Below are 16,067 nucleotides of genomic sequence, written 5' to 3'. Positions count from 1 at the left end.
TGGATAGAAGGGGAATATGTATTAAAAAATGGGAGAAGGTAACTCACAGATATTCTGAAGAGTCATCTGTGGGGAGGATGCATTTGCTTCCTTTGTATCAACCAGTTGTATCAGTCCTTTATCTACTCTTGTAACACAATTTTCAGTTGCAGCAAAATATATATTCTCTATTAATTAAGTAATGATAATGAAGTTTAATAAAGCCATAGATTGGGATTAGGGAAAAGCATTCTTTGTCATAATTATAAATCCTGACTACGTTCAGAGAAAATCTGAATTCTCTGATTAGTTATACTTTTGGACAAAAGGTCAATACATCTATATCTTTTAATTATCAGTACAAGACAATCCATTTAACATCAGAAGACCTCAATGACATGACATGCTGCTTGAGATGCTGAGTTCAGTAATTTCAGTGTAACAGACTGAAAGCTCTTTAGAGGACACTGCTGAATTATGATTCAGGAGCTCTTAATGAGGTTTCCTATTTATGAACTGCTAAAAACTAATAAACTACTAGGAGATTTGTATGTTTGGTTTATAGTATCTGCAAGAGTATATAAATACTGCCTTTATCAGTAGAATGGCTGCAGTTGAGACTGAAAATCTCCTAGAAAATCCAAAGTCTGATAAAGGAGACACACGGGAATTATTTTGTTTGGCAGCTGTCATATTTAGCAAGCAGAAAAGCTGGGCAGCGTCACAGAAGCCAACAGCAGATTTTTACTCTCCTGTACTGTTCCCTAGGTCCTGCTTGCTTGTGTTTTGACTCAAAGGATGTCTCTGGATGCTTTTGTCTCTGGTTAAAAAAAAAATTAAAAGTCAGTGCTGCTGCAACCCATGCTGGTGTTTTAATGAGGTGTCTGTTAATCAATACTTGCTCTTTAACAATTGACTCAAAACTTGATTTAGGCTCTTGCAGATCAGGATAAGAACAATGTGGCTCTGCACTGCATGCAGAGAGAAGGACAATGTGGAATTAAGGTTCAGGACTAGGATGCACACTTTATGGATATCCTTTTCCAACTGATTTTCTTTGCAGTTAATAAAGGAAATGACATATCTTTGAGCTACTTCAGGCATTTCCAAGATGTTTGAATAACAGGCACCCTAGAAACAACAGGGCAAACTCCCACCAAACTGGATTTCCCACAGCAACTCTTCTAAAGAAAGAGGTGTGAAAAATCTACCAGGAATTGATACTGAACAGTTATACTGCAGTGCTATGGACAGGAAGGTGCCTGTAATGGGCATTCTCTTTTTTTCTCCTCCTGAACATGCTACATTTACAAGGCCAGTTGCAGGATAAGCAATTAGAAAGTGAACTCTGTGGAAGGTGCTCTGCTGCCTGTGGTCACTTGTCAATCCACAGCAGTGGCAGAAATCCCCACTTAAGGCTGAAGGATACAGCCTGTCTTGAAATATTCTCTACTTCATAGGAATTTTCTAACCACATTCCAATTTAATCACAGCTATCAGACTTGAAGCTATTTACAGGATGTTTATAGACTGTGGTAGGCAGGAAGTCAGACTAGATGATCACAGTAGCCATATAATAGTAAAAAATTCAAAACAAGTTAGAAGCCAGAGATTGTGCATTTGTTTCAGAGACAATAGATCTTTTTCAGCTGCAGAGACTTTAGTAAAGGTAAAAGGAGAAGAATTTGGGTGGTGTCAGTTGCTGGGAAATAAAGCCCCCCTGTTTTGCAGCAGAGCCACAGCCCTATTTACAATGTGCCTTTCTAGAAGAGAGTTGCTGCCTCACAGCAAGCACAGCCCTGAGTCTGTTGGAAAGGTTTACAGTATCCCAAGTTAATTTTCAGTTTCTATCAGCTGTGCAGCAGTGCTCTTGCACCAAACCCACACATACATCATTCCTAGTCAGCAGTGACATTATCTGAGCCCAGTAAAATGAAAACACCTTAGCTTAGCATTTTGTCTTTGTATCACAACACATTGTCCCATGACTTCAGCTTTTTATTGTGGAGTTCATCCATTCTGGTAGAGTCAAGCCTCATGAAAAGTTCCAAAGGGGCTGGGTGAAAAAAGTAAAGTGTTATATCTGTGTTTTGGAGAGAAAACTGGATAACACAGGTAATGAATAACAGGTAAAAATCCAAAACTCTTTGCTGATCATCGCTGCTCAAGTTCTCCATCTATTGGAATTCCAAGCTCTCTCATATTGTTCAAAAGAAAACTAAGAAGCCAAAGACTGTCAGATACAAACCTACTTCATGAACTTTTTGCATGCAGTCCTACACAAGCAGTACTGCTCCTTGCCTTCCTCTGAATCTTAAAAAAAGACTTACAGAAGACTGATTAGGATAATCAATAGCCTAGGAGTAATTTATACAGATGGCAATTAAGTAGACTAAGATTTTCCTTGACCTGATACCAGTACAAGGAGCTGTGCCAGATGTTTATCAAACCTGCAAAGTGTAACTGGAAATAGTTATTATTTCCTCCACTGTAAAAACCAGCAGAATCAAATGAATCTACCAGCAAATCAGTCCAAAACAAAGAAAATATGGCAATTCTTCAAACTGTGAGTGTGAAGCATCATTCCCTTGGAACCTAACAGATTCAGAAGGTAACTGAACAACAGAGTTAACTGGTGGCTGTTAAACATAAAAGAACAAGCTGCTGTCAGAATATTTAAATAACACTTTGCTGCAATGCTCAATTTACTCATCTTTAGAAACTTTATTTGACCACAGCTGGAGAAAAGATGCTGCAATATGTAGATACTTAGTCTGATTCAGTTCAGCTGTTCTTATGAGCAACTACCAGCTGGCTTGTAATCAGGCCTGTTTCAGCTTAGGAAAGATTTTGCATCCAGCTTTTTTTTTTCCTTAAGAATTTGGGGGGCAAATGGAGTGTGGCAGAAGTTTGCACTTGTGGTTCTGTATCATGCACTTTAACAAGTTAAAAGGCAAGAGCAATGTGGCCTATTTAAGGGTTTTAAGAGCTGCCTCACAGCTAAAATAAACAAGGTACTGCCAGAATAAGACAGGGCTCTGTATTTTTAAAGAAACCAAGGACAAGGCATAGGGAAGGATGACAAACAGTTACTGAGAGTTTGTAGGTGACATACTAGGGGAGTATTAAGCAACTGAAATGAAAATAATTTGTCCCAAGGTAACTGTTCTGTGCCCCAGTTAAGCAAAAGACCTCAAATTTCTAGTTGCCTCTTCAACACAGTGAATACAGATTAAAATCCAAAGACAGGATTTTCTCTTCCCATTTTGAATACTGGAGTTTCCTGTGCCCCAGTTTTCACAAATGAAAACTGAAACAAGTGCATTCCATAGCATTTGTGCAGTCCTGTGAGCTGAGCAAGAGGAGAGGTCCTGTCTCCTTTTTCCCTGGGGGAAACAAACACCAAGTTAGACAGCATCATATGAAAAGCAACTCCAGCCAGGCAGGCCTGTGTATTTGTGTTCCAATAGCAGAAGTAAAGCTATTTTCTCTCAAATGAACAACAACTGCAACCTGAAACAAACATGCTGTGCCTTGTCAGACTATCTGTGCTGTCCTACCTTCAACCAACAAGATGCCAATTCCAAATAATTCTTGTATTCTCCTGTACCACACAAAAAAAATTTGCAAAAATAGTATCTTGCCTTCTCTAATGAGATAATTGCTGATTTTCTCTACCTGTTTTCCCTGATAAATCAGTTCACTATCATTCCTTGCTACCAAGTAAATGGATCTGTCCTGTGATGAGAGAGCCATTTTCTCCTAAACATGAAATAAAGGCCTGCTAATCTGGTATCCTTTGGAGCAGTGAGTGCAGCTGGAAGTGAAACAGATTTTGTACAAGTACTGCTTTTACCAGTTCCAAGGACATGTTTTTTTCTGTTAGCTGCTCTTAATCTTTCCTGTAGGCTGGAAATCCTCTTCCCAGGGTGTGCTACAGGATCACACCAGCTCAGCTGCTGCAGCAGAGTCCCCAGAATGTCTAGGAAGAGGTCGACAAGGTGGAGCTGAACTACAAGTTCTTAAATTAAGAACACAAAACAAAACACAACCAACTTTTCATTGGAAGAGCTACAAGACTGTATTTGTCCTTAAAAAGGCTTTGATCAGAAACCCAGAGATCTGTCAAATCACAATAGAAAAACAAATGCTGTGAACAGCTTCAGCAGGAAGAGCTCAGCTGGCAGCAATGCCGAGCTCCGGATATTGAGCTCTTTGATCTTTCCACTTTACCTTTTAGGAGATGAAAGGAAATCTCTGCTCTTGTAGGCAGAGAGTATGGCACAAGCATGGGGGTACAACAGTCTATTTTACTGTAACAATTCCTAGATCAACCTAGACTAAAGGAGGGCTGCCTCTTCCTCCATCTCAGCCTTTATTATATGCTTGGAGAAGCAATCCAAAACCATTAATCCAAATCCAGAACCATTGAGGGTGACAGGGTTTCCTGTCACTCCCTTCCCAAGCTTTCTGACAACAGCCTGCTTTCTGTTCAAGCTTGTGCATCATTACCCCTGCTCTCAGGTGCTTCTCTGCTTTCCCACTATTCCCACTCTGACACTTGAAGTTCCAAGCCCTCTGCTGGCTAGGTGCTGCACTGTGTCCCAGAACGACCCTTTCCAAATTCCTTCCCACTAAGTCATGCAGTGAAATACAGAGAGAGCCTGTTACAATGCCACTCCACCCCAGTGCTCTCCCTTCTGCTGAGGAGCAGCCTGCCTCCAGTAAAATTCCTACTTCCAGAATGGAAAATTTCATTTCAAACTTCCATAAAGCTGCAGTGAAATGAAAACAGAGGAAGCTAACAGAACCTGATGTACTATTTTGGAAACCCTGACCCCTCAATGTAACTTCTTGCCAGAACACACTTGTCACAAAAATGTTATTTGCAAGCAAGTCAACATTGCCCCAAACAGTTTTCTGTCACAGCTCAGACTAAGCAAAGAACATCACCTCTCCTCTGCCTTTTTTAGGATGCCTTAGGGCTTTTGTTTATCACATTAGAGATTCCCAAAAACACTTGCAGAGCTGAAGAGCTTTCTGTACGTGCTTTTAAGTCCAGAATTTAAAGTGATTTATAATCAATTTATATTAGAAGAACCAGCATTAGAGGAGCAGATTGCTTCAAGTCAGACACTGATTCTTTTCTCCTCATATTTTAAGTTAACTCAATCTTGTCTGTTCAGCCTATTGTAAATTATTGTGACCAAAAACATGTTGCATGCTAATTCTGGTCTTAGCATTACTGGCAAGATTTTAAAATACTTTAAAAATTTTTCTTTCTAATAAATACTAACTATTACATTGAGAAAGCAGTTTTTTTAAAAATAATTTTCCATCAGTATGATTCCTTAGTCAGACTCCTTTTGCTCAGAGCCAGGAAACAAACCACCTATTTCACAAATACTTTGATATCAAATTGCCTTCATGTTACATTTTAATCTGGCCAAGTTCACTTTAAGGTTTGCTATACAGTTATGGAATCACAATCCTACATTTACCATTTAGATTGGTTATGCATTAACAGGCCTGGTGTCTCCCTTCTTCCATCTGTTCAGAGAGAATCTCCTCAGAGGGAGCACTCACATCCCAGATCTACTCAGACATCTGAAAAACTCTCACAGGAATATGCAAGAAAGCCCCTCAACATTAGCCACTGCTTTTATCAGTGTCCAAATGCATTTTGTGAACAGTCTTGAGCAGCTCTCAGGTGGCAACAGCCTTAAAATCACTATGTGCAAGCATTGTGAAAACCACAAAGGGACAAACACAGCTCACAAACCAGAAGTTCAGTACCAGCCTGTTTTCTGTGCTCCCTAAACAAAGCTTTACACAGGATTTTCTTGGAAACCCATTTTTACTATATTTGCCAATGGTATCTTGTACAATCACACAATTCCTTCCTGCCTCATGTGCTCCCTGCTGGAGAGGGCAAGTTTTCTACTGCTTATTAAAGCAAAGCTGTGTAGGCTTCAAGTCTTCAGTGGAATGAGTTTTCTCCTAGCAAAAGTACACTATCACCTCAGTAAGATAAAAAACTGAATTAAACATGACTTTATTGCTTGTCAGAACCAAACCAGTTCTATTTAAAGAGAGGCACAAACAGATTCACTGGCCACAAGTTCAACCATGAGAACAGCAAGCAGCTCCCAGGGCACATGCAAGAAGTCAACATCAACAGATGATTTTGTGGGGGTTGGTAATTTGCTTGCTTTTGTGTAATCTCTAGAGACAGCTGATATTATACAGCTGCTCCAGCATTACCACCAATAGAGCATGACTGAAATAACCATCTCATTACACACAGTAATGAAACTGTATTTTATTATAAGCAAAACAGCTTTTATATCACCAAGAAACCAGGATCTATACACTTTTCAAAGAGCTACCCATGTAGAAATCACTTAGAAATCAACTTGTACTTCCAATTAGAGGGAAAATAAAAAGGTATGGAGTGTTAAAAAGAAACAAAACCAACACCAAAAGTAACAAGAAAAAAAAAAGCAAACCTCATTATGCAATATCTGCCAATATCCTGGTCCTTCCAGACAACAATAGTCACTAGCTCCAAATCACAGTATTCCAAAATAAAAGTGACTGCTTGCTCAAACTTGCTCAATGCTTTCTGCTTACCAATTCCAGACTTGCTGTTTGGCAAAGAAAATCTACTAGAGTCCACACAGTGTGCTCTCCAGAACCATTTCAGCATTCCCTTCTTCCAGAAAAGAAAACAGCACAAAGTCACAGAGTACATATACTGCATCTTTGTGGGGGAAAAAGAACAGAAAAAATGGGGGTGTGGAGGGGTGTCTGATGCAGTGAAAAAGCTACACAGACAACTCAAAGGCAACAGCAGAAGCATATCTGGGAAGCCTGGAGAAAGGCAGGGAACCATCTTCAGTATTCTGCATTGAAAGGGTAATTCTTGTGAGTTTTGCACCTGGAGGAAATCAAAAAGCAAAGATTATCTCACATCCCAAAGGCATTGTATGCAACTGTAACCACTTCAAAGACCCACCAAGGGAAGAGATGAACTGTATAAAAGCAAAGTCTGCTTGTCTTTTCCTTGGTGACATGCTGCATTTCCAAACAAAAAGATTCCGAGTGCCTTCTGCTATTTGGGTGATGGGACCTAGAGGCGCTTTGTAGACAACTAAGTCAAGATTTTGCCATTTACTGGCAGGAAGACCTTTTTTGCAGCCTTCCAAAAAGATTTCATATCTGGATCTACACTTCCAAGCAGCAAATCCTCATGTTATATTTTGAATGTTCATCTACCTTCCCAACAACTCCTGAAGAACACACAGATTTTGTCATGTACTTCAGACAAAACACCACAAGCAAAGCTAATCAAGATTTAAAGTCTGCATCATGGTCCTTCCTCCAATATGGACCAAAAAAAATTACAAATAAGAAGCCTCCTGTTGCAATTCCAGCTACAAAGAATTGCCAAGAAACTGAACTGAAGTTTGCTCAATGCTCATCATATTTTGGGTCACAAAATGAACATTTAAATAAAAAAAAATCTTACTCTGGAAAGTTATTTAGAAGATGACCCCTTTGAAAATGGAGTTTGCATATCCTGAATTTCAGTCAAGACTACCATCTGTAGCTTCATTTACTGAACTATGTGATTACTTAATAGTTTAAAGAAAAGGAAGTGCCACTTACACAAACATTTCACAGGCTCTCCAGTTTCTATTAAAGCTGAGAATAGTTGCCATCTCCTCTTTAGTCAATTCAAAGTCAAACACCTAACAGGAGAAAAAGCCAGAAATCACCTCTTTGAACAAAGCAGTGCTTGTAAGCAAGAAAAAAAATTAGGAAAAAAAATCCCAAAATTAAAGAACAAGTCCACAGTGTAGGTGCTTGTTGGAAGTGACTGCTTCACAAGGGAAAGGAAAAAGACAAGATTCTCTGGATTTGTGATCATCTTCTAGCAGGAGTGGGAGAGGGAGGTGAGCAGGGAGAGGCAGCAATTAGAGAATCTCAAGCTGCAGTTACACATGCCAGCTGCTTTAAGAAGTTTGGGGAGCACTGTGTAGCAGAATGCCTCCATCTCCCATTTGCAAAGAATGCATCTTCCTGTGCTAAGCCAAAGTAGCAGCTGTAAGACCTCCATATTCCACCTAAAGCCACTGAGTGTTTGGAAGCAAAATCCTAGTACTGGGTCCAGTCCAGGACCACTGAATCCAGAGCAGCAACACAGTTTATGGGCACCAGGACTATTTCCTTAAAAGTGCTTACTCTACAGAAGTCTTTTGGGGGTGTGCTACTGCACTCAGGCCCCAAATAAGCTGTCAAATGACTCATTCACATGACACAAAAGAGGAAGAATCACAATGTGACTGCTCAGATTAACAGGATAGAGCGTTTCCCAAAGCTTTGGTCACTCCTGTTCTCCCACTGTAATCTTAAATTCAGCCCTCAGGAGACTGTAGGCAAACACATGAGGAAAAGCCCAGAAGAGCATTTGGGAAGGGTGAGAAAGGCTCACTGCTGGCTATGCAGGGAGAAGCCAAGCCATCCCTGGACATGCCATCCATCAGCTCACTCCACTGGCTCACCTGGAAGTTCTCCACAATGCGCTGTGGGGTGACGGATTTGGGAATCACAACCACGTTCCTCTGGATGTGGAACCGGATGAGAACCTGCAAGAGGCACAGCACTACATCAGAGAGGGGATGGCTTCTGCTGCATGCAAGCACAGCCTGTTTAGCTCTGCTAAACAGCAAGTAATTTACAGTTACCTACTGTAAATGGTACAATTCAGCAGAATTAACCCACTCTGTGGAGCTGCTTTTCAAATTTTATCTGAATTCTAAACAGCACCTCCTGAAGTGCATGTAGAGGAGTGGTGGAATCACACAAGGCTTCCTTTCTCCTCTCCCCTGCCATTTAGTGACACTCAATTCCTTTCCTTCTCTCCCAGATTTTGAGTAGGCTATTAAAATGTTCCCTTCTTTGCCACAACACTAGAGATGGCAAGACAAAAAAAACACAGCAGCATCTGAAGATGGGTCAAGAAAATGTTTCTTGTGATGATCAGAGCACCCTTGCAAGCATGCATGGAAGGCCACAAACCTGCACTGCTACCTAACACCACAGGTGACAGGGGACAAAGAGCCAGCCTGTCCTCTACATTGTCATTAGCTTGTGCTACAGGAAGGGGCACCGTGGCACCCACCCACCTGTGCTGGGGTTTTGTTGTGCTTGGCTGCAATCTCTTTGATCTTGGGGTCATCCAGCAGGGAAGGATCCTCGGGCTTAGCCCTACACAGGGAAGAAAAATCAGTGGCAAGAAACCTCCATAGGTCCAGCCTAGTATAGATCTGTACCTGGATGAAAAATTCATGCTGTACATGTAGTCTCAGTGCTTCCAGAACAATCCACACCAGCTCCCTGGCAAAGCAGCCTTACCATGGTCTGTCAGGAGAGCCCAGGGGGCTGTAGGCTGTCACAGCAATCCCTTTGGATTGGCAGTACTTGATCAGCTTCTCCTGGGTAAGGTATGGATGACACTCCACCTGCCAACATAAAAGTATAGAGACTGACAGTGACTTAACTGCTTTAACATGTTCCAGGGATTAGTTTTTAATCAAAGGCTGATTTTTGTGCTAACTCAATAGTCTCTAAGCAACATTATACAGTCTTTATTTTCTCTATGCCTCACCCCCTTACTACTACTTATTGTAGCTCTCCTTGCAGTGAAGGGTCCAAGGACTGTGACAAAACTCCTTAAAACTTTGCTGATCTGGATCATCTCCAGCATATGGGTGACCAGCTACACAATTGCTTCAATGGGACAGTAAAATGCACACCCAGGAGAGCTGTAAAATCACAGCAATAGGATTGCAGACCAAAGTTCTTTTTTCACCCCTAATTAAACATGCCATCATATTTTTTTTACAGCTACCATATTAACTTCAAGGTCAGCATTGTTTCATTAGTCTTTATTTGCTTTGTGTCAATACTCACACTAAACACCTCTAATCTGAAAATGTTGAGAATGCTTGGCTGCTACAGATTTTAGACCTTCAGCCCAGTGCCCATTACAGACCTTCTAGAAACACAAATGCACTTAGCATGAACTTCCATAAGAAAAGCTGCATAATGGAATACAGACTCCTTCCCAGTGGGTGTGTGTTCTGGCAGGCACATGCACAGATAGGGAGTGTGGAACAGGAACTGCTCACGTGTCAGGAGGCAGTGAATGAGCATGAATATTTGATACTTTGCACAGAGGGACTTTCAGGATAGCTGCACACCAGGGAGCACTACTTTCCTTCCAGCAGGCAACAGCAAGAACCCTTTGGACTATGCTGCCATTTGAGCCTCCTGCAGCTGCACTCTGAGGGCAGTCCCTGGAAACTTGTGCTGCTGGCAGGTGGAGCAAGGCAGTGCAAAACATGGAATCAGTTTACAGCCTCGAGCTCTTTATTTGTGGTTCTAGCTGCCTGCTGTTATCAGAGGCCTGCATGCCTCTTTCCCCTCTGAGACATGCTGGAATATTAAACAGAACAGAGAGCTCCACTTTTAGGACATACTATACATATTTATTTCGCTTCAGCAGTTGCAGCAAGACAGCTATTTAAGAGTAATAGAGCATCTAGTTTTCTCAACTATTCAATAAGTAGAATTTCTGCAACATAAGCAAGGCACAGTCATCCTCACCTCCACACTGGCACTCAAGTTGAAAAATTAAATTAAGTACTAGCATCATTGTTATGTAATTACTACCTTGCCAAATGAATTTCCCACTACAATTGAAACCAACACAACCTGGCTGCAGTCAAATAAAGAATGGGAATGACAAGAAAGACAGTGGATTACATGTGAAATATCTGCACAGAGAAAGTGTTTCCAGGAAGCACTCTCACCATTAGCCCAACTGGTAAGTAACAGCAAGCTTTCAGGCTTGCAGGCATTTCTTCAGAAGCAGTAGTATAAAGGACAGGGACCAAAGACCCAATGCTTTGTTCTAAACTTGATTACAGTCAATAATCATTTAGAGCCTGAGGGCATTTCCAAGTGTGAGAGGTCCAAGATCAGTGACCTCTATGCCAGAGAAGGTAATTGATATGATAATAATGATATTAATGATATGACATAAATTATAATAACGTAATTGTCATATAGTGATCATGGCAATGAGGTGTGGCAGATATTGAAAGGTTACCATAAAACTTACACTAAGTTTTCTGAAAGTGCTTTGGGGCAGATAATGCTCCAGTTACCACAATAAATGACCCAGTTTTAATAATCAGTAATTGATTAGAGTCCTTCAAATGCCACAAGAGTCAAGATCAACTCTAGGCAGACCCCACTGGGGCCTGTCCTGGGACTTGTCCTCTTCAGCAGCCTGTGCCAGTCTATAATCATGTCAATCTTGAAGATCATGTCAAACCAGGGAACAACCACTCAAGGGCAGGACTGCCACTGCAGCAAGACCCATTCAGGCAGAAACAACAGGCAAACAAAACCCTGAAGGAATTCAACAAGGCTGCACACAAAGCTATGCACCTGAGAAGGAAAAGCCCCTGGCAATAGCACAGGCTGGAACCCGACTACCTGTAAAGCAGCCACGCTAGAAAGGACTGGGGGGGGTCATAACAGACTGAGCAGGACATGAGCCAGCAGTCAGCCCTGGCAGCAGGGACACAGCCAGTAAACTCTGAGAAGTGATCATCTGCCTCTACTCATCCTTGCCAGACCACCTTCATAATACTGTGTCCAGTTTTCCTCTTCCCAGCTCCCCTCAGTAGCAGAAATACTGACAGACTGCCATCAATTCAGCAGAGAAACTCCAGGATGGGGAAGGGCTGGAGAACCTGCCAGACTGGGAAAGGCTGAGAAAGCTGGGCTTCTTGTGCCTGAGGAAGGCATGGCTTCAGGCCTCCAAGCAGCAGCTTTTTAGTACCTAAAAGGGGTCATTCAAAGACAAGCCAAGCTCTTTAGTGGGGCTTGGAGGAAGGCAACAGATGCAAGCCGAAAACAAGAGAGGTTGAGACTGGAGAGAGAACTCCCCTGCCCGGGTCAGGGAGCAGAGCACACTGCCAGGGGAGGCTGTGCAGTCTCCATCCTCACAGGTTTTCAAGATGGATAAAGCCCTGGATAACCTGGTCTGATCTCAGGGCTGATGCTCCTCTGAGCAGATCATCTCCCACAGCCTCCTGCCACCTGAATTTTCCTAAGATTTCATTCAAGTGCTGTCTATACAATTTCTACTCTATTGCCCACCCTGCACACCCATCTCCTCCTAACCCTCATTAGCTCTTGAGTCCATAAAGCATGCTCCTGATCAATTCCCTCAATCATCTGCAACAGGAACTGGCTTCTCCACAGAAGTGTCATGAAAAGGTCATCCAATCTCTCTATATACATACACCAAGTCTTACTCTACTGCAAGGAAGTTTTTCAAGCTCATTTGAGTTCCCCCTCCTTTCCTCCTACAAGGAGGGATTCTGGAGCTGCTCATTGCCAGATTTCCAAGCAGTGGCACAGAGTTCATAAAACCAGCATCACATGGAGGGTGAGATTGAAGAATATGTAGTCTATGAAGTAGAATATGTCTATTCCAGTCTCTTTCTATAACCTTATTGCAAAGTAAGATCTTTGTAATTTTCTTAAAAATACCCACAACAAATGACCACACAAAAAAGAACACCACCAAACACTTGCCTCTGCCACTTTGCAGCTCACCTGATTATTTGCAGGTTTGTACTTCAGTCCTGGCTTGTTCAAGATTCTTTCAATCTGCTCATGGTTGAAGTTGGAGATTCCAATGGCTTTTACCAGGCCAGCATCCACCAGCTCCTCCATGGCCTGGCAGAAAGGGGAGCACAAAGTCAGCATCTAATATACAAAGGCAGGGCCTGAACAGCACATGCTTCCTGAAATGCCTTGTTTCCTTCATAAAACACCTAAATGGAGTGTTTAGATTTTCAGAGTTCAAGTTAGAGGGAAAAAACCCCAGAGCACTGGTGTATATGTGCCATGCCTCCCATATTCAAAGGACTAATTCTTTGAGATTATGGAAATTCACAAGTCAGAAGTGGAAAATAATGAATTGATACATAACAATTTGCTATTGCACCAGTGAGTCTTTCCAAATAATTCCAAGTACATGAGATTGCCTTCTGTTCTCAGCAGTCTCTGATGCTCTCATTACCTTCATCAGTCTAAACTTTCTCCTGCTGTGGCTGAACTTACCTCCCATGTGTCTAGAATATCTGTGTTGCTGGAGATACCAATGCCTTTGTCATCTACAGGGAACAGGTCCTCTCCTGCCTGTCAGTGAGAGAGAAATTGCTTGAAACACACATGTCATGTCTTCTTCAGAAGCAGTAGTTTATAAAGTAGTTTATTATTGGGAGGATGGGTTAATACCAGCTGAAGACTATTAGCCTATAAACACTTATTATACTAATTATCTACACATGTGTTAGACTTTAATAATCACTATCTATAGTCTTTAGTCTTTTCTTTTGTGTTCTCATGGGACTGTGGTGGTTTTTTTGCCTACAGTCAAGCCAGTAAGGACAGATACTTCTGATGGACACTGTGTCCCCTGGCTCATCAAAATCCATATGGTGAAACTTAAGTCTCCACTTGTAATACAGAAAGAATCATAGCCAGTTTACAAAAATACACAGCTGTCACCTGCTCATAATGAAGTGTTTTAGTGAAATGCATAATAAGGACCCACTTAGGACTTGGAATATGTTCACCTTATACTGGACCAGATTTCCTGACAGATCTTTCATGGGGAGTCTCATTGTTTAAGTCGCTGGCACTGGGAAGGTTAGAACACCTTGTGTCCCTGTTAGGACTATCTGCCAGGTATCAACTTCATTCAAAACCAGTTATTTTCTACTCATTCATTATTTACACCACAACACATTTTCACTTGGATAGTTCTGTCCATGTGAAACTAATTTTAAAAATACAGATGTTATAAAGAACAGTTCACCTTGGTAGCAAGAGGTAGAAAGAAAATTTTGATCAAGTTCTCACTGAAAGCCTAAGCTTGGACATATTCAAACTGAGACAGTGAAAGAGTTAGGAACTAAAAAGTTTAACTCTTTTTAGCTTTTTTTAGAGCCTGTAGAATGTTAAAGCTCCTATAGCAAAGGTCAGTTCAAGCTGGATTGTATTTAAGGACTCGGCGATTAAAGACAGAAATGAAAGATAAGCAATCTCTTATTCTGTAACATACAGAGGAAAGAACTTCAGTCAGACAGCAAAGTATAGCCCTCTTCCCACAAAGAGGGAACCACACTGAGTGTAACTTTGGGCTTTTAGAAGACAACGTAAGCATTAATAAAAAGGAAAGAGATATAACCTCTGCTTCCAGCAGGGAAACCCATCCCTAGGGCTCAAGGTCTGCCCCTTTCATGACTGAAAGGGCAGCAGATGCCATGCAAGCAGGGATCTCAGAGGCAAAAATCAACAGCCTGGCTCACATGGGCACAATAAAGCTGAGCACCAGATCAGTGCTGTTACACAATACACATAGAATGATCTGTGCAATTGTAGCAATCACTGGGCTATAAAGCCATATAGCTCCTTATAATTGCCACTCACAGAAAAAGCCAAGGGCACTGCTGTTACTGTACCTTCAAACCAAGAGGCCAGTGGATGAGGTACAGATCCAGGTAATCCAGTTTCAGGGCAGTAAGAGTCTTCTGGCAGGCTCCCTTAACCAGATGCTTCTCATGAAACGTGCACCACAGCTGGAGACAAAAAGCCAAGGCACATTGTGACCGCTTGGGTTAAAGCTCTTGGAACTCTTCTGTACTGCTCAGCAGGGTGCCTGTCCCCTTAGGAAAGTGATGTGAAACCAGGTCATCCTACAGCTCTCCCAGTGGGGCTGTTCTGTGAGCAGCACTGGCCTGTGATACTGGGCAGTGTGTGCAGTGGCAGCACACAGGACTGCCTGGTGTCCTGGCAGACAGCAGAAGTAGTCTTGTTTCACTTATTAAGAGTAAAGCTGAAAGCAACACCAAATTTGTGGAATGGACCCTGAATAATTGTCAATACAGGATGAGGAAGCAGGAATCTCAGGAATGGCTTAAGTGATGTTCTGAATTGTTCCACGCTGCACAAAGTAGGTAAGTAAAGAAGTGGGGAGTTACTTTAAAAAGAAAAGGTATCCCCTGGTATATCCTATAGCACCAAACACGTACCTTACTGACGACAAAGAGGTCCTCTCGTTTCACCACGCCTTCCTTGATTTTCTGCTGGATCCCCTCCCCAACTTCGTTCTCGTTCTGGTACACATAGGCACAGTCGAGGTGGCGGTACCCGGCATCGATGGCAGCCGTCACCGCGGCTGTCACCTTCCCTGGCTGGGACTGAAAAAAGCGACGGCAAAAAAAGCTCTCATCAACACAGTATTGAAGACCTTTCTCACGGCAAGATAAAGCTGAGAAAGCCACCACATCCAAAGCAAACCCCAGCTACAATAAAGCCAAATCCCGGCGGCGGCCTGGCCGGGGGTCGGCGGCGCCGGCAGCGCTCGCAGGGCCCGAGCCGCGTTCCTTCCTCCCTTCCCCGCTCCCCATCGCCCAAGGGAACGGCCCCGGTACCTTCCACGTGCCCAGCCCCAGGATGGGCATCTTGGCCCCAGTGTTGAGCTGCACGTAGCTCGCCATGGCCGCGCCAGCAGCACCACCGCGGCTGCGGCCGAGCCCCGCGCCTTTAATAGCGAGCGGGGCCGGGCCCGCCCCGCCCGGCGCGGCGCGGGGCTCTCGGGGCGGCGCCGAGCCCGGGGCCGCGGCCGGGGAGCGGAGCAGGCCGTGACTGCGGCTCCGGCCTGGGGCATCGGCCCGCGGCCCCCGGGCTGTGCTCACTTCTCATGGACACCCCTGCAGCGCCTCAGCCCCGGGGCGGGGGTGGCATAGGGGACATGAGACACAGCTGCCCCTGCTGAGCCCCAAGAACTGAGGACCCTGAGCCCCGGGTCCCCACAGGGGTGGGGGCCTAGGCTGGACTCCTTGCCGGAGTCTTGTGGCCCTGTGTGTCTGCTGCTGCAGAGACACGACAGCAGAAACCTCGGTGGTTTCTGAGAGCCAGGAGAAGCCTTG

At 43.2% G+C, this 16,067-nt stretch overlaps 1 protein-coding gene across 1 annotated transcript; it reads right to left on the bottom strand.

The window, feature by feature from the left end:
- Positions 1 to 6,283: 6,283 nt before the first annotated feature.
- Positions 6,284 to 15,709, bottom strand: LOC115909760 (aldo-keto reductase family 1 member B1-like). Its single transcript, XM_030959308.1, has 10 exons — positions 15,570 to 15,709; positions 15,168 to 15,335; positions 14,598 to 14,714; positions 13,192 to 13,269; positions 12,682 to 12,804; positions 9,400 to 9,506; positions 9,171 to 9,252; positions 8,547 to 8,630; positions 7,651 to 7,733; positions 6,284 to 6,919 (listed from the first exon to the last, which is right to left on the bottom strand). Exons 1-10 carry the CDS (start codon positions 15,633 to 15,635, stop codon positions 6,877 to 6,879), a joined length of 951 nt encoding a protein of 316 aa, XP_030815168.1. The 5' UTR covers positions 15,636 to 15,709; the 3' UTR covers positions 6,284 to 6,876.
- Positions 15,710 to 16,067: the final 358 nt, after the last annotated feature.

Source organism: Camarhynchus parvulus, chromosome 1A, assembly GCF_901933205.1.
Source record: "Camarhynchus parvulus chromosome 1A, STF_HiC, whole genome shotgun sequence".
Taxonomy (NCBI): Eukaryota; Metazoa; Chordata; class Aves; order Passeriformes; family Thraupidae; genus Camarhynchus; species Camarhynchus parvulus.
The sequence above is the reverse complement of the archived record's forward strand: the minus strand, read 5'-3'. Positions and strand labels throughout refer to the sequence as shown.